The 22,157-nt window shown below is 41.4% G+C and overlaps 1 protein-coding gene across 5 annotated transcripts in view; it reads left to right on the forward strand.

Moving 5' to 3' along the window:
- The window catches only part of MED27 (mediator complex subunit 27), a 217,687-nt gene that overhangs the window by 136,695 nt on the left and 58,835 nt on the right, over window positions 1–22,157 (forward strand). For 4 of the 5 annotated variants that reach the window (XR_010148555.1, XR_010148556.1, XM_016961905.3 and 1 more), the window contains one exon: window positions 3,379–3,472. Coding sequence is in view for 3 of the 5 variants with exons in the window: in XM_016961905.3 (XP_016817394.1) it covers window positions 3,379–3,472 (94 nt within the window). In the remaining 2 variants the exon portion in view is untranslated. Of the gene's footprint in view, window positions 1–3,378; window positions 3,473–22,157 lie in introns of those variants that run through there. The other variant, XM_054659204.1, reaches the window with a different exon arrangement.

Here is a 22,157-nt window from a genome sequence, read left to right on the forward strand (position 1 = left end):
TTGTTTGCCCATTTAGAACTCTGGCCCTTACTAAAAGCAAGCAAAGTTAGGTAGTTGGCATGGAATTCTAGAAATCTACACACTGAGCTTGGTTTCTGGCTTTTTGCTTGACCTGGGATCATCACTTAACCCACCTCATTTCTTTGTTTTTCTAGCCTCCTAAGGAGACTAGTTTTCCAGAATGTATCTTGACGCCTTCAAGGTGAAAGGTACAATGGAAAGCAAATTATGATGTTACCTTTGTGCTGAAGATCTGCATATTCATCTGCTTTCTGCTGTCCAGAGCTATGATGGCTATTGATTGAGGATCAGTTCAGAAGACATCGCCTATCCTCCTCCCCATTAGCATATACTTAGCAATGACCTCCATTTACACAGGACAGTGGATGTTTGCTTCCTGCTGAGTCGGAAGAAACTGGATTTAAACCACACATATAGATTTAGAGAAGAAGTATATACATGCAGAAATGTTTCCAGTGACCAGTATAAACTTTGGGCATGATGTTTTTGTCATGTGCCTTCACCATTTCAAGAAATGTCAGGCAATGATGAAAAATGAGTTCATTTCCTCCTTTCTTCACTTCTCACCCCTTTTGTAGCATTTAAGCTTAGATCCAAGGTTGTGTGTCATGATGCTGTAAATCTAGAGGGAACCACGGGAGATGATGTGTGGTCAACCTGTGTCTTAGCCATCCAGGAAAGATTGTTTATTAAACTATTAAAAAATCAGCAGAGGCTGGGCACGGTGGTTCACGCCTGTAATCCCAGCACTGTGGGAGGCCAAGGTGGGCAGATCACAAGGTCAGGAGATCAAGACCATCCTGGCTAATATGGTGAAATCCCGTCTCTACTAAAAATACAAAAAGTTAGCCAGGCGTGGTGGCGGGCACCTGTAGTCCCAGCTACTTGGGAGGCTGAGGCAGGAGAATGGTGTGAACCAGGGAGGTGGAGCTTGCAGTGAGCTGAGATTGCGCCACTGCACTCCAGCCTGGGTGACAGAGCGAGACTCGGTCTCAAAAAAAAAAAAAAAAAAAATTCAGCAGAATGGGGCCTTGCCTTTAAGAAACGCCTGTCATTCTTTCTGAGCAAGTTCACTTTTTGGTGCCATATCCTCACGGTATGGTGCTTTTGAGAGATGGGAGATGCTGTTTGGTACTGAGATCATGAAAGCCATTCATGTACTTGAAGAATATCAAAGTCTCCCTTGGCCTTCTTTTCTCCAGGAGCAAATACCCTTCAGTGCACCTCCACGCCTTCTCACTCATCTCTGCTGCAGTCTTCTTACTGTTGTCGTTGTTTACCACTGGGCCCTCTCTAATTTTTCCCCTTCCTTCTTCAGCTTAAAGTTTTAAAACTCGACATAACATTCTGTAAGGAAAACCTGATAGGCTTTCCTTAGAGAATAGGTAGGGTCACTTTCTGACTTTCAGAGCTGGCGTGTGTGTTCGCTTTTTAACAAAAGGCATTATGTTTTCTGCTATCTTTCATGAGCCCCAGGTTCAAACTAAAATCTTTTCATGTTGTGAACCGAGAACTAATCTCCCTCTTACCCCAAGAGAATATACCTTTTATATGTCCCTGACTTAATGGACATGTAATTTAATTTGTCGTAGCCAATGGATATGAAATCCAATGTAAAATCCTTAATAGATAGTTTTACATGTCAGCTATTATATTATACATCCTCTTTGTGTCCAGTGTAATTGGATGGTGAACACAAATTCTTGTATGATTTTGTTCTCAAAGGACCTGAGCCAGACCCTACTTAGTGCTATGGGCTGATGTCTTCACAATGCGCTACCACTGTAGGGGAGAATTTATCCCAGTAAGAGAGGGCATTTTTGCAGAATTGGCCCATGGTGTAAGTGGTAGAACTATCAATCAGGGCACTTAAAATTTTTGAGTCCTTTATATGTGCCAGTTCTCATGCTAAGTCCTTAATGTCACTGAAAACCTTAAGAGATACAGGTTTCATCTGCGCTATAAGAATAGAGGATTCCCTTTTGGTGGGATATCTCCAAGGAAAACATGAAGCTGATAGCTTGCCTGATATGTTTGGAGTAAGAGCCAGGTAGAGAGTTTAGGAATAAAACTGTAACAGATACATAGAAAACTAATCAAATGAAAAGGCAAAACAGGGCTGGGTGCAGTGGCTCATGCCTGTAATCCCAGCATTTTGGGAGGCTGAGGCAGGTGGATCACTTGAGGTCAGGAGTTCGAGACCAGCCTGGCCAACATGGTAAAACTCTATCTCTACTAAAAATACAAAAATTAGCCTGGAGTGGTGGTGGGTGCCTGTAATCCCAGCTACCTGGGAGGCTGAGGCATGAGAATCGCTTGAACCTGGGAGGCGGAGGTTGCAGTGAGCTGAGATAGCACCACTGCACTCCAGCCTGGGCAATAGAGCAAGACTCAGTCTCAAAAAAAGAAAAAAAGAGAAGACAGAATAGAAATGTAAGAAAACAGAAAGCTGTATAAGTAAATAAATGTAGTCATGAGCCACTATGTGTCTCAGCTATTAAAAATATATGCAGAGATTTTAGAATATAATCACAGACTACTGATTTAAGTAAAAATTGTGATATAACTTGAATTAGAGCACAACCAGGAGATCAGGAATGACTTCAGGTATTTAAAACAGAAGGAATTGGCCGGGCACAGTGGCTCATGCTTATAATCCCAGCACTTTGGGAGGCCGAGGCGGGCAGATTATGAGGTCAGGAGTTCGAGACCAGCCTGGCCAATATGGTGACACCCCATCTCTACTAAAAATACAAAAATTAGCCAGGTGTGGTGGGGATCACCTGTAGTCCCAGCTACTCGGGAGGCTGAAGCAGGAGAATCGCTTGAACCCGGGAGGCAGAGGTTGCAGTGAGCCGAGATCACGCCACTGCACTCCAGCCTAGGTGACACAGCAAGACTCTGTCTCAAAGAAAAAAAAAAAAAAAAAAAGGAAGGAATTTAATCCTGGGAATTGGTTATTCCAGTGATTCAAAGGAGAAGCCAGATTAGACAGTGAGACAGCCCGGAGGTGCGCAACAGCAGGACACTGCTGCCATCCTGGACTGGAAGGACAAAGGGAGGGGGCCATGTTGTTGGAGTCCAGTGGCCCAGCAGGTGACACAGCTAAATTCTGACCTCCTATAGAAGAAGATTAATAGTCATGCCTTAAAATGAAAAATCAAGAACTAGCATTAAAAACACATTATCTGGACATACAGAGGTAAAGACTAAAAGGTTTCTAATTCTATTTGCCTTCTTAAAAATGTGTTATATTGATTTAAAATTACATTTAAAAGCAATGTCTTTTGAATACTATTAATCTGTAGCTCTTAACTGGAGTTGTAGTTCACACATGTGTATTTTTTTCCCACGTAGATATGTTGATGATGTGATCAGCCGCATTGACAGGATGTTTCCTGAAATGTCCATCCACTTATCCAGACCCAATGGAACATCAGCAATGCTTCTGGTAAGATCAGCTTGACTGATTTGTAGGGATGTTGGGGGAAAAAATGGACTTCACAATTAACTCTCTGGTCCTGTGTTGTAGGATCTAGAGAATGGGGATTAAATTCCAATTTGATAGTGAATAACATAGTTTCTTTACTGGCATTCTGTAGGTTAAGAATTCTGCACATTGAAACCTTGCTTTTGAACAAAATTTCAGACCCCATGTAAGACTTAACCAGAGAGGAAAGACACTGTAAGACCATTTCACCTTAAGTCACTTAATGCAACCTCCCAATGTTTTGGTGAATCTGTTTTCTATTTTCCCCAAAGAAGTATAGTAGACAATAGTGATGCTCAACTGTTGGATCCTGCTAAAGAAAACACTCTCGCCAGGTGCAGTGACTCACGCCTGTAATCCCAGCACCTTGGGAGGCCGAGGCAGGCGGATCACAAGGTCAGGAGATCGAGACCATCCTGGCTAACACAGTGAAAGCCCGTCTCTACTAAAAATACAAAATATTAGCCAGGCGTGGTGGTGGGTGCCTGTAGTCCCAGCTGCTGGGGAGGCTGAGGCAGGAGAATGGCATGAACCTGGGAGGCGGAGCTTGCAGTGAGCCAAGATCACGCCACTGCACTCTCCAGCCTGGGTGACAGAGCAAGACTCCGTCTCAAAAAAAAAAAGAAAAAAAAGAAAACACTCTCTTGATATAAAACCAGAATATTATGTATTTGAAGAAAGTGTTCTGAGACTTGTGACTGATGACTTCTGGTTTTGCTGTTTCTGATTATGGTTTGCTCTGAACACGTCGCCTCATAATCTCCTAGAAGATGTTTGTATTTGCATGAATTCACCAAAGACAGGTGTGTTTTGGAAATACAGTGGGATAGAAATGCTAGATTATGTTATTAATTAGGAAGGCATAGAGACCTCAATGATGAGAAGCTTTTCTAGTGGTCTGTGTGATAATACTTGTATGTGCTTGAAGAATACTTCCCTGAACACAGATTTTTGAGGAACCACCACATTTTATAAAAAGCAGAGTTTATTGAATAAGAATGATGGTTTCGATGGGCATCAGGGAGGTAAGGTTCAGGACTGGGTATTTTTTCCATCTATTCTGCTGTTGCTGCTTTGGAGCCTAGTGTGAACTCCCCGTATTTTAGCATTTTACTTGTGTGAAATCTTATAAATAGCCAGTCACCCAGGATGAGTTACTATTTACTCCAGCCGTTCATCTTAGGGGAGCATTGTGTGTGCATGTGTGTTTTGGTCTTAAGACAGGAAAAGATCTGGGCTTGTTAAATGTTTGTTACTTCATTTGTGGGGAAAAAAAATTAGTGACATTCACCTGGATAACATAATACTTAAAAAATTTCTTTCAGTTAAAACATAAAGAAAAGGAGATAATGCGATTTTTTTTCATAGAAAAGGGAAACAGCTTCCTTCATATAAAATGCATCTGTCTACAGAACACAAAATATCGTCTGCCTCCAGAGGTTGCAGTGAGCTGAGATCGCGCCATTGCACTCCAGCCTGGGCAAAAGAGCGAGACTCTGTCTCAAAAAAAAAAAAAAAAGTCTGCCTCAGTTAAATGTACAAATTGCCCAGATTTTAAGATACCCCTAGCAGTTGAAACATAAACCCTGCTCTCAGCATACCTGACAGGGCCCCAGAGAGTTAATGAAGATAAAAATGAATGCATCCTCAGTGAAATAGGTTTGTTCAAATTATTTCTGGGTCATTGAGCTCCCATTTCATAATGAGGGTGGGATTTGGCGTTGAAGGGAATGAGCAGAGGGAACAGGATTCCAGGCAAACAGGCCACACAGATGAGTTCCTTCCACCTGAGAAGGCAGGCATGTATTTCACAGTGATGGTCAACCTCGCCTGCTTTCCCATGGAGCTTCTGTCCTAATAGACTGATGAGAGAGTTTAGGGGCTCAATTCAAGGCAAGAATCACATTTCATATGCCCTGTTTATTTACTACCACTAACACCCATCCACCCCCGCTAATTCAGACACGTGGATCTAGGTGCCTACTTGTTACCTGTCTTCAGCAACACAGGAACTCACAGAAACTGGTGCTTACTTACAGGGCCAGTGGTAGGTGATTTGATTCAGAATCAGATTGCCATGGGCCATGGGGTTAATCATACTTTTAACATAATGCCTGCATTTGGCGTTTACTATTAAAAGTTGGAATTTTATGAGATGGCAAATCTCTAGGCTATTCACTGCTACCACATCCATCGTGAGGTGGGTGATGGGAATTCCTATCTGGAGGGGGAGCAGGACCAACAGATGCCACCTCCCCCACTACCTACTGCTAGTCACCTGTTCCCCGAAAAGTGTTTTCTGGAGATGAATCTGGAATAAATTGATTTATTCTGGAATGCAGTGTATTCCTGAAGGCTTTGGGGGCAAGCGAGACTGATGGGGAAAGACCAGTTAAGAGGCCGTTGAAGCAGGGTGCACTTGAGCAGTCTCAGCTGACACCTTCCTTTACCTCCCTCGGCAAATGTACGAACTGTGCCTGTGCTTTTGAAATAAAACGGCATTTCCTCCTGAATTGGCTGGGCTTCCTTGAATGCAGTCAACAGAAACTCTGATTGACTTACAAAAGGAAAGAGTTGGTTTTGGTTTTGCTGTTTGATGGTGCCAGGTGCATCAGACTCAGTGATTAATCTGACCTGCCCGACAGGACAAAAACCAGAGTAGCTCCAGGCATGTCAGGAACAAGATCAGGACAACGTTTTTTAGGGGGCCCCATGGCCCAAATGAAGGCAGTATTAACTGCCTTCCATCCCTGTGCATACAACCTGGGAAGAACACTCCTGCTGGCCTAGCCTGCAGTTGCTCCTTGCCCTGAGCCCAGAGGATGGGGGAGTCAGGCCTTGGCAGCCCCACAGAACTGCAAGGAGTGGAGGGGAAGTAATTCCCTAGAGGAACCAGCCGTCTGTATGGCACAGTGAACGTCTATGTGGACAGAGTCTTGTGGCTTACACAGCACTTACCTCATCTGGTCCTCACTGTGGCCCTCAAGGTGGGTAGCACCAACTGTGCTCATCTGACAAGTAGGAAATGGAGGCAGTTGTTTCCTGTGGCTGCGGGGACACCTATCCCTATCTCTCCAAGCCTCCAGGATGCTGTCCTCCTCTTGTCTCTGAGGACAGGTCATGCTGGTGGCAAGTAAGATTTGGACTACCAGGCACTAGGCTGGTGATTTTTTCTTTCTTTCTTTCTTTCTTTTTTTTTTTTTTTTTTGAGACAGGGTCTCACTTTGTCACCCAGGCTGGAGTGCAGTGGCGTGATCACAGCTCATTGCAGCCTCAACCGCCTGGGCTCAAGCAATCCTCCCACCTCAGCCTCCTGAGTAGCTGGGACCACAGGTGTGTGCCACCATGCCTGGCTAATTTTTGTATTTTTTGTAGAGACGGCAGGCTGGTCTCGAACTCCTGAGCTCAAGTGATGCGTCTGCCTCAGCCTCCCAAAGTGCTGGGATTACAGATATGAGCCACTGTACCTGGCCAATTTTTTCTTAAAATTTTTAAATTATGTAATTTGATATATACTAAAGAATATATGTAATGTATATGTAAATTATAAAGCTTAGATAAACCCATGAGCTCATCACTCGATTTGAGAAATAGAATATAAACAATATGGCTCCTCCCCAATCCCTGCCTCCCGACCCGTGGTCATCTCCACCCTGAGAGGCACCCCTTCTCATTTTTAAAATGCAGTTTGCCACATGTGCCTGTATCCCTAAATAATGCCTCCTTGAGTTTTGAGCTGTGTAAAAATAGTATCATACTATGTATATTGTTTCTGAGCTGTATCCCTGATGGTGGTCGTATCTGGCAGTTTGATCATTGTCATCTAATGTCCATCCTGTGACTGTCCACACTTTATTCTTTCTCTTGCCAAGGCATGTTGGGGTTGTTTACAATTTTGCTTTATAAATAATGTTGGCATGAGCATTCTCTTGCATATGCCAGGATACTTTTTTTGAAAGTTTTTATTTTAATTTTTATGGGTACACAGTAGGTGTATATATTTATGGGGTATATGAGACACTTTGATACAGGCCTGTGATGTGTAATCATCAAATCCTGGTAAATGGATATCTGTCCTCTCAAGCATTTATTCTTTGTTTTATGAATTATCCAATTATACTCTTTTAGTTATTTTAAAATGTACAATTAAATTGTTATTGATTGTAGTCACCCTGTTGTGCTATCAAATACTAAGTCTTATTTATTTTTACTAACTACTTTTTGTACCTATTAAACATCCCCACTATCCTGCCCCCATACTCACCCCAACTACCCTTCTCAGCCGCTGGTAACCATCCTTATTCTATCTCCAGGAGTTCAATTACTTTAATTTTTACCTCCCACAAATAGATGAGAACATAACGAAGTTTATCTTTCTGTGCCTGGCTTATTTCACGTAACTTAACAACCTCCATTTCCACCCATGTTGTTGCAGATGACAAGATCTTGTACTTTTTTATGGCTGAGTAGTACTCCGTTGTGTATATGTACCACATTTTCTTTACCCACTCACCTCTTGATGGACACTAAGGTTGTTTCCAAATTTTGGCTATTGTGAACAGTGCTGCAACAAACATGGGGGTGCAGCTATCTCTTTGATATACTGGTTTCCTTTCTTTGGGATATATATGCAGCAGTGGGATTGCTGGGTCATATGGTAGCTCTATTTTTTGGTTTTCTAAGGAACCTCAAAACTGTTCTCCATGGTGGTTGTACTAATTTACATTTCCACCAACAGTATACAAGGGTTCTCTTTTCTCCACCTCCTCACCAGCATTTGTTATTGCCCGTCTTTGGATAAAAGCTATTTTCACTGGGTTTTTGCCATTTGTATGTCTTCTTTTGAGAAATATCTATTCGGATCTTTTGCCTATTTTTTAATTGGATCATTAGATTTTTTTTTCCTGTAGAGTTCAAGCTCCTTATATATCCTGGCTATTAATCCTTTGTCAGATGGGTAGTTTGCAAATTCAGTAATATTGCAGATCCATTCTATGGACTGTCTCTTCACTTTGTTGATTGTTTCCTTTGCTGTACAGAAGCTTTTTAACTTGATATGATCCCATTTATCCATTTTTGCTTTGGTTGCCTATGTTTATGGGATATTACTCAAGACATTTTTGCTCAGGCCAATGTCCTGGAGAATTTCCCCAACATTTTCTTGTAATAGTTTCATAGTTTGAGGTCTTAGATTTAAGTCTTTAATCCATTTGTATTTGATTTTTATGTATAGTGAGAGACAGTGATCTACTTTCATTCTTCTGCATATGGAAATTAAGTTTTCCCAGCACCATTTATTGAAGGGACATCTTTTCCCCAATGTATGTTCTTGGCACCTTTGTCAAAAATGAGTTCACTGTAGGCGTATGGATTTGCTTCTGGGCTCTCTAGTGTCTTCCATTGATCTATGTGTCTTTTTATGCCAGTACCACACTGTTTTGGTTATTATAGCTCTGTAATATAATTTGAAGTCAGGTAATGTGATTCCTCCAGTTTTGTTCTGCTCAGGGTAGCTTTTGCTATTCTGGATCTTTTGTGGTTCCATATAAATTTTAGGATTTTTTTTTCTATTTCTTTGAAAAATATCATTGGTATCTTGATAAGGCTTGTATTGAATGTGTATTGCTTTGGGTAGTATGGACATTTTAATATTGATTCTTCCAACCTATGAACATGGAATATCTTTCCATCTTTTTGTGTCTTCTTCAATGTCTTCTATCAGTGTTTTATAGTTTTCATTATGAGAGTTTTATAGTTTTCATTATGAGAGTTTTCATTATTTCTCAATTCTGTTTCTTTGGTTGATTCCTGGGTATTTAATTTTATGTGTGGCTATTGTTAAATCGGATTACTTTTTTATTTCTTTTTCAAATTGTTCACTCTTAGCATATAGAAATTCTACTGATTTCTGTATATTTTGTATCCTTCAACTTTACTGAATTTGTTTCTCAGTTCTAATGGTTTTTTGGCAGAGTCTAGGTTTTTCCAAATATAAGATCGGATCATCTGCTAACAAGGATAATTTGACCCTCTTCCTTTCCAATTTGGATGCCCTCTATTTTTTTCTCTTGTCTGATTGCTCTAGCTAGGACTTCCAGTATTATGGAAGGATGAAAGTGGGCATCCTTGTCATGTTCTAAATCATAGAGGAAAGGCTTTCAGTTTTTCCCTATTCAGTATGATGCTAACTGTAAATCTGTCATATATGGCTTTTATTATGTTGAAGTATGTTCCTTCCATACCCAGATTTTTGAAGGTTTTTATCATAAAGTGATGTTGGTTTTTATCAAATGTTTTTTCAGTATCAGTTGAAATGATCGCATGGTTTTTGTCCTTCATTCTGTTCATATGATGTTTCACATTAATTGATTTGTGTATGTTGAACCATCTTTACATCCCTGGAATAAATCCCACTTGGTTATGATGAATGATCTTTTTAATGTATTGTTGAATTCAGTTTGATAGTATTTGGTTGAGGATTTTTGCATCAATAAGCATCAGAAATATTGGCTATAGTTTTCTTTTTTGTTGTTTCTTTGTCTGGTTTTGGTATCAGGGTAATACTGGCCTCATAAACTGAGTTTGGAGGTATTCCTTCCTCCTCTGTTTTTTGGAATACTTTGAGTAGGATTGGTATTAATTCTTCTTTAAATGTTTGGTAGAATTCAGCAGTGAAGCCATTGGATCGTGGGCTTTTCTTTACTGGGAGACTTTTTTATTACTGCATTAATGTCATTACTTGATATTGGTCTGTTCAGGTTTTAGATTTCTTCATGGTTCAATCTCGGTAGGTTGTATGTGTCTATGAATTTATCCATTTCCTCGAGGTTTTCCAATGTATTGGCATGTGGTTGCTCATAGTAGCCACTAATGATCCTTTTAATTTCTATGGTATCAGTTGTAATGTCTCCTTTTTCATCTCTTATTTTATTTGTATCTTCTCTCTTTTTTTTTTCCCTAATTAGTCTGGCTAAAGGTTTGCCAATTTTATTTTGTGTTTCCATTATCATTTATTTCAAGAAATTTTTCAGTTTCCTTCTTAATCTCTTAATTGACCCACTGGTCATTCAGGAGCATATTGTTTAATTTCCATGTGTTTGTATGGTTTCCAAAATTCCTCTCATTATTGATTTCTAATTTTATTCCAGTGTGGTCAGAGAAGATGCTTGATATTCTTATAGTTTTTTTTTTAATGTGTTAAGACTTGTTTTTTTACCTAACGTATGGTCTGTCCTTGCGAATGGTCCATGTAGTCTTATCCTTGAGAGTGATCTGTGTGCTGAGGAGAAGAATATGTGTTCTGCAGTCATTGGATGAAATGTTCTGTAAATATCTATTATGTCCATTTGTTCTGTAGTCCAGGTTAGGTCTGATGTTTCTTTGTTGATTTTCTGTCTGGAAGATCTGTCCGATGCTGAAAGTGGGGTGTTAAATTATTGTATTGTGGCCTGTCTCTCTCCTTAGCTCTAATGATATTTCCTTTATGTATCTAGGTGTTCCATTGTTGGTTGTATATATATTTCCAATTGTGATATTCTCTTGCTGAATTGACCCCTTTAGCATTATATGATGACCTTCTTTGTCTCTTTTTACAGTTTTTGTCTTGAAATCTATTTTGTGTAAGTATAGCTACTCCTGCTCTCTTTTGGTTTCCATTGGCATGGAATATCTTTTTCCATCCTTTTATTTTCAGTCTGTATGTATCTTTGTAGGTGAAGGCTGTTTTTGTAGGCAGCAGATCAATGGGTCTTGATTTTTTATCTATTCAGCTACTCTGTCTTTTGATTGGAGAGTTTACTTATATTTGATTGGAGTTAGTTCACTTATACTCAGTGTTACTGTTGATAAGTAAGGACTTACTTCTTCCATTTTGCTGTTTTCTGGTTGTTTTGAGGTCTTCCTTCCTTCTTTTGTTCCTTTTAGTGAAGGTGATTTTCTCTAGTGGTATGATTTAACTTTTTGCTGTTTATTTTTTGTGTGTCCATTGTATATTTTCTAATTTGAGGCTACCATGAAGTTTGCAAATACTATCTCATAATCTGTTGTTTTATTTATTCATTCATTTATATTTTATTTTATTTATTTATTTTTGAGATAAGGTCTCACTCTGTCACCCAGGCTGGAGTGCAGTGGCACAATCTTGGCTCACTGCAGCCTCCGCCCCCTGAGCTCAAGTGATCCTCCCTCCTCAGCCTCCCGAGTAGCTGGGACCGCAGATCCGCACCACCACACCCAGCTAAGTTTTTGTATTTTTGATAGAGACAGGTTTCACCATGTTACCCAGGCTGATCTTGAACTCCTGAGCTCAAGCAGTCTGCCCCCTTGGCTTCCCAAAGTGCTGGGATTACAGGCATGAGCCACCGCGCCCAGCCTTATAACCTGTTATTTTAAACTGATGACAACACTGCTTGCATAAACAAACAAACAAACAAAAGGCAAAAAGACAACTAATAATAACTCTACACTTTTTCGTGGCCCCGCTTTTTAACTTTTGGTTGTTTTTCTTTATGTCCTATTGTACTACCTATATCTTGAAAAGTTATTATTTTTGATTGGATCATTGTTTAGTCTTTCTACTTAAGAGTAGTTTTCACAGTGCAATTACAGTATCATAATATTACGTGTTTTTCTGTGTGCTCACTATTACCAGCAAATTTTGTACCTTCAGATGATTTCTTATTGCTCATTTACATCCTTTTCTTTCTGATTGAAGAACTCCCTTTAGCATTCCTTATAGGACAGGTCTGGTGTGATGAAATCCCACAGGTTTTGTTTGTCTGAAAAAGTGTTTGTTTCTCCTTCATGCTTGAAGGATATTTTCATAGGATATACTATTCTAGGGTAAAAGTTTTTTCCTTCAGCACTTCAAATATGCCATGCCACTCTCTCCTGGCCTGTAAGGTTTCCACTGAGAGGTCTGCTGCCAGATGGACTGGAGCTCCACTCTATGTTATTTGTTTCTTTTCTGTTGCTTTGTTCCTTTTAGGATCCTGTCTTTATCCTTGACCTTTGAGAGTTTGATTATTAAATGCCTTGAGGTAGTCTACTTCAGGTTAAAATTGCTTGGTGTTCTATAACCTTCTTGTACTTGAATGTTGCTGTCTTTCTCTAGTTTTGGACAGTGATCTGATGTTACCCCTTGGAATAAACTTTCTGCCCCTGTCTTTTTTCTCTACCTCCTCTTTAAGACCAGTAACTCTTAGATTTGCCCTTTAAAGCTATTTTTTAGGTCTGGATTACCAGGCAGAGACTTGGTTCTCTTCCCTTACTTTCTCCCAAACAAAGGGAGCCTCTCTCTCTCTGTGCTAAGCCACCTGGCGCTGGAGATGAGGTGATGCAAACACCGCTGTGGCCACCACTCCTGAGACTGTGCTGGGTCAGACTTGAGGCCAGCGCAGCACTGGGTCTTGCCCAAGGCTCGCTGTAACCACTATGCCTATGTTCATTCAAGGTGCTAGGACTCTACAGTCAACAGATGGGGAAGCCAGCCAGGTTTGTGTCCTTCCTTTCAGGGTAGCAAGTTCCCCTAGGTCCCAGGTGGGTTCACAGATGCTGTCTGAGAGCCAGGGATTGGAGTCAAAAACCTTAGAAATCTAGCTGGTACTCTATTCTACTGCAGCTGAGCTCCTTCCCACTCTTCCCTCCCCTTTCCACAGGCAGAAGAGCCTCTCCCAGTGACCGCCACCACCACTGGTCCGTGGGGAGTTCTGCCAGGCCACTGCCAACGTTCACTGAAAGTCCGGGGGCCCTTCAGTCAGTGAAAAGTCCATAGTGATTGTACTAATTTACACTCACCATACAGGTGTGGTGAATGCTGCCACGCCTGAGACTCACCCTTCAGGGCAGTGGATTCCCCTCTGCCAGAGCAGGTCCAGAAATACCATCTAAGAGCCTAGGCCTGGACTCGGACCCCAAGAGCCCACTTGGTGCTCTACCCTCCTGTAGCCAAGCTGGTACCTAAGGGGCAAGGCAAAGTCCCCTTTACTTTTCCTTCTGCTTTTCTCCAGCAGAAGGAGTCTCTCCCCAGAACCACCACGGCTGGGAATGTGCTGGATCTCACTTGAAGCCAGCACGTCTCAGAGTCTCACCCAAGGCCCACGGCATACCACCTGGGTGTCACTGTTGGTTATTCTGGGCCCAAGGGCCCTTTGGTCAGCAGGTGATGGATCCTGCCAGGACTAGGTCCATCCCTTCAAGGGAGCAGATTCCCTTCTGGCCCAAGGTGTCGAGAAATATCATTTGGGAGCTAGGGCCTAGAATGGGGGCCTCATGACTGCCTGGTGCCCTATCCTGTTGTGGCTGAGCTGATGTCCAAGATGCAAGATGAAGTCCTCTTTACTCTTCGCTCTCCTGTCCTCAAGAAGAAGGAAGGGTCGCTTTCATTGCTGTGAACTGTGGTGCCTAGAATTGGGGGAAGGGTGGCGCAAGCACTCCCTTAGCCACACAGGCTACTGTCTCCCTGGGTCACATGCCGCCCTAGTCCACTGGCTCTAAGCCCAGCCCAGCACTAGAACTTGCTTAGGAATTGTAGTCCTTGTGGTCTAGACTGCCTTTCAAGTTTACCTAGAACCCCAGAACACTTTAGCACACGCTGGCAAGGCTTGCTGAGAAACTCAAGTTCCCACACTGGGGTGGGTGATTTCTCTCTGGCCAGAACTGGTCCAAATACTCCCTCTGTGGATACGGCATCAGCTGAGCCCAGCATGGCTTTACTCTCCACTGTGTCAGGGCAGCACTGAGTTCAATGGCAAGTCCCCCAGTCGCTGTGCTCTCCCTCACCCAAGTGTGCAGATCCTCTCCAGGCCATTTGGCAGCTGCTGGAGGAAGGAGGAGGGGTGGTGTCACTCAAGACTGTCTTTCCTCCCCTTTTCAATGCCTCTTTCAGTGAAATAAAGTTAAAACAAGATACTGTGATTGCTTACCTGATTTTTGATTCTTATTATGGTGCTTTTTTGTGCGTAGTTGTTAAAAATTGGTGTTCCTGCACGGGGGATGGTCGGGGGAGGCTTCTATCTGGCCATCTTGCTCCACCCACCTCAGGATACATTTTTAAGCGTTAGCCCAAGCCACAGAGCCAGTGCAGACTCCTCTCTGGAGGAGCAGGGAGGTGTTGTGATCAGTAGGGAAAGACGGCATTTTCCTAAGAGCCACCTGAGTTGTGAAACCTGATGTTGCAGTGCCCACATGGGTGTCCAGAGCGGCTCCTGTTAAACAGCCTTGGTTCTACAGTAACACATTCCACTGATTTTGTTGTTGTTCTAAATCTCATCTGCTTTTGGTATATGAGTGTAGAGGGCTTGGGGGTTGTTTGTGCATATGCATGGGAAAGCAGCATGAAGTCACTGGACTTCAGGCAATTTATGGACAAAAGGCAGGTTTTGGTGATCCCATTTTGGCTTCCTCCTTCACCAAGCAGTCCCTGCCAAGAAGCTCCTGACATGCCTGGAGCAACCCTGGCCTTTGTCCCTCGTGGCAGGTCCAATCTGTAATTGGGAGTCTCAGTCCATCATCGACAGTTTCTTCAGAGTATAAAAAGGGAAAAGGGAGGGGGAGACTACCAAATTGGCACTTTTTGAGCCCTCTGTATATTTCAGCTTGGCTTATCTAAAGCCAAACCAGCTTTTTGTTGTTGGCCTGGAAGCACCAGGGCTTCGGGGCCAATCAGAACCTTAGGAGTAGTCACCTCCTAGCCTGAGGACTGTGTTTGATATGGAGCACATGCTGGAGGCCCCTTCACAATTGTGAACCCACAGGGAGTTCACTCTTAGGAGAGGAGATGGGGTGAGAGGAGGGGAGGAAGGACAAATGGGCACTCAGCATTTGCTGAATGAATACATGAATGGCAGAAATAAAAGCATCTTTGACTTTCATATGTATCCGTTTGTCCATATTGGCAGAAATGGGGATCTGCTCTTTGGCTACTCAGGGGAGAAGGAATGACACTTGTGACTGATTTGATTCTGAAATTGCCAAGACAGTTACTGGCTTAACTTCTCGTGTCCTTGTAAGCCTTAGGTAATCGACTGTAGCCTATACAATCCAAGCCCTAGCTAATGTCAAATCTAAACTTGCAGCCTCTTGCATAATCTTTAAATACATTGTGGTGCTGTCTGCTCTGTTTCGGGGCTGTTTTGGTATTGTGTAAATTAATAACTCATGATTTAATAAATCTTGTTTCCGTTCTTTGAAGAGATGAGCACAGTTATCCAAAAATAAATCTAGCTATGTTGATATTTAGTGTCAGTTAATCTACCGCCTAACATCCCATTATTAATTTTCTTCGAACAGTCAAAATATTTTAAGAGCTTAACTGAATCAGACTGGAACAAGCTGCTGGCTTCTCTCGGCATTTAAAATATTAATTTACAATTTTTGACTGATCTATTAGGTAGAAAAATGTAAGAAAAGAAAAAAGCTTCAACCATGACATTGAAAATATATCTTGGTATTTTATCATGTTTATTTAGATGTTATTTGATTTGCAAAGGATGAAACTCATTTATCAGTCTTTCTAAATCGACATTTTAACCAACCTTCAATTTCCATAACGTATTCATACCCTGCTTGTGAATGACACATCTTGTTTTCAACCATTTAGACTAACATTATCTCATTGTACTCCACCCCGAGTTCTTTGAGGTAGGAAAGACTGTTGAATAGCTAGACTGCTTAATTATTTGGGGCCTTGATTTCTCCACTGAGTTCAATAGTGCTCAGGCTTGAAAAGGACTAAGAGTCACCAGCGTAGTTTGTGGGAAATGCACATTCTTGACAGGCAGTACAGAAATTCCAATTCAGCAGCTCTGGGGAACCCAGGAGGCCAGGACGGCTAGAGGGGAAGCAGGGAGTGAGGGGAAGGACGGTGGCGTCCTGGAGCTCTACCTTTTCTCACTGCTGTGTTTCTTGGGCATCTCAGCTGAGTCTCAGGTAATCTGTGGAGTACATTTTGAGAACTCCTTTGTGCCCTTGGAGTTCTGATGAAGGCTGGCCTTTTTGGTAAGTCCCAGCTCTAGTGTCAAACTGGCTTATGAGATATGCTACTAAGGCGTTCATATTTATTCAGTAAATACTCACTGAGCCCCTGGAGATGAAGGCATAGTTCTAGGCACTGTTCGGCATGGACCACACGAAGTTTTTGCCCTCACGGAGCCTGTCTGTAGCATAGAAAATGGACAAGAGACCAGCAACTTGGATAAAATGATGTCAGATGGTGATAAAGCTAAGAAGAACAGAAGCGGGGTGGCCAGAGCACAGAAGTGAAGGGAAGAAAGGGAGAAGTTGACACCACCTAAGCAGGAGATACCAGTCTGGGCCTCACAGGCTGGGAGGAGGGCTCCCTGCTTAGTGAGGTGTCCCTGTCATTTTAAATTCAGATGTACAAATTTGGATTCATCATGACCCTTGACTCATGACACACTGTCATCACTAACGCAGGCATGGCCCTTTCATATTGGTTTATTTATAGTGCAGTGGACATCTTTGAACATAGAACTGGACCAGGAGCTGGAGCATGATTGGCAGCCTGTGCTGCCTGGGACTGCCCCCCACCGCCCCCGCAGGAGCTGCTGTCCCCCGGCGTGTTTATCATTCTTTCTCCTGTTTTGGAGGGGATGCTTCACCATATATATATGCATATTCCTAAATTTATTCTTTAATTTTCCCTGGGTTTTAACTTAATTTATTTTAAAGAGATTATATGTTGTCTTCAGGGACTTAATTTTTCACTGAACATTTTGTGTTTTTTACTAAATTTCATTCAATTTGTTGGTTTAGCTATAGCTTATTCATTTTCACTGATAGGAAATATTCCATTATCAGAATATATACTAATTTATTTATCCATTTTTCAATCAATGGTCATTCGATTTATTTCTGGGTTTCTGTTTTTCTATTATAAACAGTCCTGCTCTTACATTTTAAAATAATGAAGAGTATAATTGGATTGTTTGTAACACAAAGTATAAATGCTTGAGGGGAAAAACACCCCATTCTCCATGATACGGTTATTACGCATTGCATGCCTGTATCAAAACATCTAATGTATTCCATAAATATATACAACTCTTATATACCCACAAAAAAATAAGAATAAAATAAGCAAATAAACAGTCCTGCTCAGAACATTCTTGTTCGTGTTCCATAGTACCCGTGGGCTACAGTTTTTCTTGGATCTACTCCTAGGAGTGGAATTGCTTGGTTTAGGACAGTGGTTCTTAACTGGGAGTGATTTTTGCCTCCCAGCAGACATCTGGCAAGGCCTAGAGATATTTTTAATTGCCACAACCTGGGGAAAGTGATGTTCCTGTCATCTATTGGGTAAGCGTGAGAACAAAAATGTAGACCTAAATAAATAAACAAGCAAAGAAAATATCACCTAGAGAAAGAAACACTGAAAATATTACACACATAACTATAGAATGATATGACCAAGTTGAGACCACACATATTGGTCATATCAATAAATACGAATTAATTTAACACACTTATTGAAGGCTTTTTAAAGGTGATGATGATGTGGAAAAATAGGTATGCATTAAAGGATAGGAAAACACCACAAAAAGAAAAGCTACCAAGGGAGCTAGCCCTGTCAAGCATTAAAACATACCCTAAAACCTGTATCATTAGAACAGTGCAGTACTGGCTCATAAGTAGACAAACAGGCTAGTAGAATAAAATAGGCTAGACATAGACCCAAGTACATGTGGAAATTTAGTATGATGCAGGTGGCATCTCAAGTCAGTAGGGCCTCAGTCATAAAAAGGAAAAACACCTTCAGATGGTCAAAAACATCATTAGAAAATCAAAAGACAGCCAAGCTGGAAGAAAATATTTGCAACATACATTACAGACAGGACTAATATCCCTAAAATTATTTTTTAAACCATAAAAATATAGGGTAAAAGACCAAAAATGGGATAGAAAATGAGGAAAAGAAACAGACAATTCACCAAATTTTAAATATATGTATGAGTTACTTAAACAGATGAAAAGATGTTCAACCTTACCCATAATTAGGGAAATGCAAATTAAAATTGCACTGAGGTACCATTTCTCACCTACCAGATTGGCAAAAATTTAAAAAACATAACAACAGGTTCTGTTGGTAAAGGCTGTGGGGAAACGCCCTCTCATACCTTGCTAATGAGAATGCAGATTCATCCAACTGTTTTGAAGGGACTTTGGCAATGTCTAAGAAAACTATGTACATCACACTTCCAACAATATATGAAAATACATATATACCATTATTAACTGAAGCTTGTTTGTAATTGTAGAATATTGGAAATAGCCGAAATGCCTGTGCAGAGGCGTGTGATTGAATACATTATGATACACTCGCACAATGGAGCCACATCACTTTTTTTTCCATCTTCAGAAAAGAATGAGAAAGACCTCTATGACTCACATGCAGTGATTGCCAGGATATATTGTTAATAGAAAAAAAGCAAAATGCAAGAGTATCCTTAATACGCTTACTTTTTCTGGAAAAAAGGAGATATAAAATACCCTTATTTGCTCATTTCTACTGGGGAAACAACACAGGAAAGAGAAACCTGAAGCAGAGAAATTGGTTATGGGTGGGTAGATGGGAAAGGCATGTCACAGGTGAGGAGCGGGGAATAGAGGAAGGCAGGTGTGTGTTGGGGAGGCCTGACTCTGAGTATACCTTCTTATGTAGTTCTGACCGTTAGAACATGTGAATGTTTCACATACTCGAAAAAATAAATAAACTGGACAAGATTTTAAAAAAGAAGAATGCAAAACAAGTAAATTGAAATGTATTTCAATTGAATAATGTGACCATGCCTTAGGGGATAGGAGAGGGATAGAGAACTAACACTAGTAACCTTTGAACTTGACATTTTGACCCTAAACCCTTAAGCTAGGGATTATAATAACTGTGAACTAATATTAAACTTCAGTTGGTTGGCTGGTTTTTCACAGTGGTTTGGATTAGTGATTCTGAAACTATGTGTATTCCAGGTTTGAGCAAATACGGAAATAAATTGTGGATAATGGGAGCCAAATTTCATCCCTTTGGAGAGGGAAATTATAAAGATGGAAAGAGGAATGCCAAAAGTCAACCCTCAGTGCGTTGGACTGCAATTGGAAGTATCAGTATCAATGGATTGTTTTTAATGTATGGATGTAGAAATAGATATAGATGTGTCTGTACACAGGAGTGCACGTTTCCCAATTCTGTCTGCTGAGAAGGTCTAGAAGCAGTGAGACCCCAGGAACAGTGAGCACAACTATCATCCACATATTAGTTTCTAAATATCATTCTCACTAATAGGAACTCCTTGGAGAAGTGGCTGATTCCAGAATGGGAACAGGAAAAGATGAGCCTGGAGCATCTTGCTGTGCCAGAAAGTAAGGAAGTGCCCAAAGAATGATAGGGACACATCAAAGGACACAGGCTGGGCACGGTGGTTCACGCCTGTAATCCCAGCACTTTGGGAGGCCGAGAATGGTGGATCACTTGAGGTCAGGAGTTTGAGACCAGCCTGGCCACCATGGCGAAACCCCGTCTCTACTAAAAATACAAAAATTATAGCATTAGGAGATATACCTAATGCTAAATGACGAGTTAATGGGTGCAGCACACCAACATGGCACATGTATACATATGTAACAAACCTGCACATTGTGCACATGTACCCTAAAACTTAAAGTATAATAATAATAAAATAAAATAAGAAAGAAAAAAATAAAAATACAAATACAAAAATTAGCTGGGTGTGGCGGTGCATGCCTGTAATCCCAGCTACTCAGGAGGCTGAGGCAGGAGAATTGCTTGAACCTGGGAGGTGGAGGTTGCAGTGAGGCAAGATCGTGCCACTGCACTCCAACCTGGGTGACAGAGTGTGACTGTGTCTCAAAAAAAAAAAAAACAAAAGACACAGAAGCCAGTTGAAAGGAGCCTCCTACTCACCAAACCCAGGACAATTGAACACCAAAATAAATAACACTCATAATGGATTACAATCTATTGAATACAGTAGTAATCCTTGAGTCCATACTGATTTAAGTAAATACATGAGTAAAAAATTGAAAGCTATCAGTGTAAGAATAGCTCATGGTATATTGCTCATTTCTTTAACAATAGCTGTGGGAAAGCTCTTTCTTTTTTTATTTTTATTATTTTATTTTATTTTATTTTTTATTATACTTTTAAGTTCTAGGGTACATGTGCACAACGTGCAGGTTTGTTACATATGTATACATGTGCCACGTTGGTGTGCTGCATCCGTTAACTCGTCATTTACATTAGGTATTTCTCCTAATGCTATCCCTCCCCCCTCCCCCCTCCCCGTGACAGGCCCCGGTGTGTGACGTTCCCTACCCTGTGTCCAAGTGTTCTCATTATTCAATTCCCACCTATGAGTGAGAACATGCAGTGTTTGGTTTTCTGTCCTTGCAATAGTTTGCTTAGAATGATGGTTTCCAGCTTCATCCATGTCCCTACAAAGGACATGAAACTCATCCTTTTTTATGGCTGCATAGTATTCCATGGTGTGTATGTACCACATTTTCTTAATCCAGTCTATCGTTGGACATTTGGGTTGGTTCCAAGTCTTTGCTTTTGTGAATAGTGCTGCAGTAAACATACGTGTGCATGTGTCTTTATAGCAGCATGATTTATAATCCTTTGGGTATATGCCCAGTAATGGGATGGCTGGGTCAAATGGTATTTCTAGTTCTAGATCCTTGAGGAATTGCCACACTGTCTTCCACAATGGTTGAACTAGTTTACAGTCCCACCAACAGTGTAAAAGTGTTCCTATTTCTCCACATTCTCTCCAGCACCTGTTGTTTCCTGACTTTTTAATTATTGCCATTTTAACTGGTGTGAGATGGTATCTCATTGTGGTTTTGATTTGCATTTCTCTGATGGCCAGTGATGATGAAGGAAAGCTCTTTCTTACAGTAGAATGTGAACTAAGAAATGCAAAAGAAATTAGAAAATTGGGTAGCCACCATAGTAATTGTTTCAGACAAGAATCAAGAATCATCAATGGATGCTAAAATTTATGGGTGACAGTTTGACGACGGACTGGGTGTGTGTGCAGAGAGAGTGCAGATGTGAGTTTGCAGCAGGTGCAGGGTAGTGCTAACAGGGCGCCTAGATGAAGGGTGTACGGGAATTCTTTGTACTATTGTTGGAACTTTCTGTGAACCTGAAATTGTTTAAAGTTGTTTCAGAATAAGAAATTAACATTTGTAAGCATGCATATTTAGATATCCACATTGGATGAAATGATATATGTTTGGCCCAGAATCTGACTGTTGCTTCTACTCTCCGCAATGCTGCCATCCCTCTCCAAGCCTCTGGTCCCTCACACCTAGATTATTATAGCTGCCTCCTGCCTGGCCTCCCCACTCCCATCTTGCCTCTCATCAGTTCTCCACGTGAAGCCAGAGCCTTTTAAAGGGAAAATCAGGCATGTATCTTCTCTCTTCAGAACCTCCAATGGCTTCCCATTTCCCTCCAGTGAAAGCCTGTGTCCCCTCTGACAGCCCATCATCTGCCCCTGACTCCACCCCCTCTCGCCCACCAGTGCTGCCTTAAGGCCTTTGGCCAAAGGTTTCCCCAGGCCCCCATTCCTCCTAGTCTTCAAGGCTCTGCTCTCCGGTCTCTTCT

Source organism: Pan troglodytes, chromosome 11 (genome assembly GCF_028858775.2).
Source record: "Pan troglodytes isolate AG18354 chromosome 11, NHGRI_mPanTro3-v2.0_pri, whole genome shotgun sequence".
Taxonomy (NCBI): Eukaryota; Metazoa; Chordata; class Mammalia; order Primates; family Hominidae; genus Pan; species Pan troglodytes.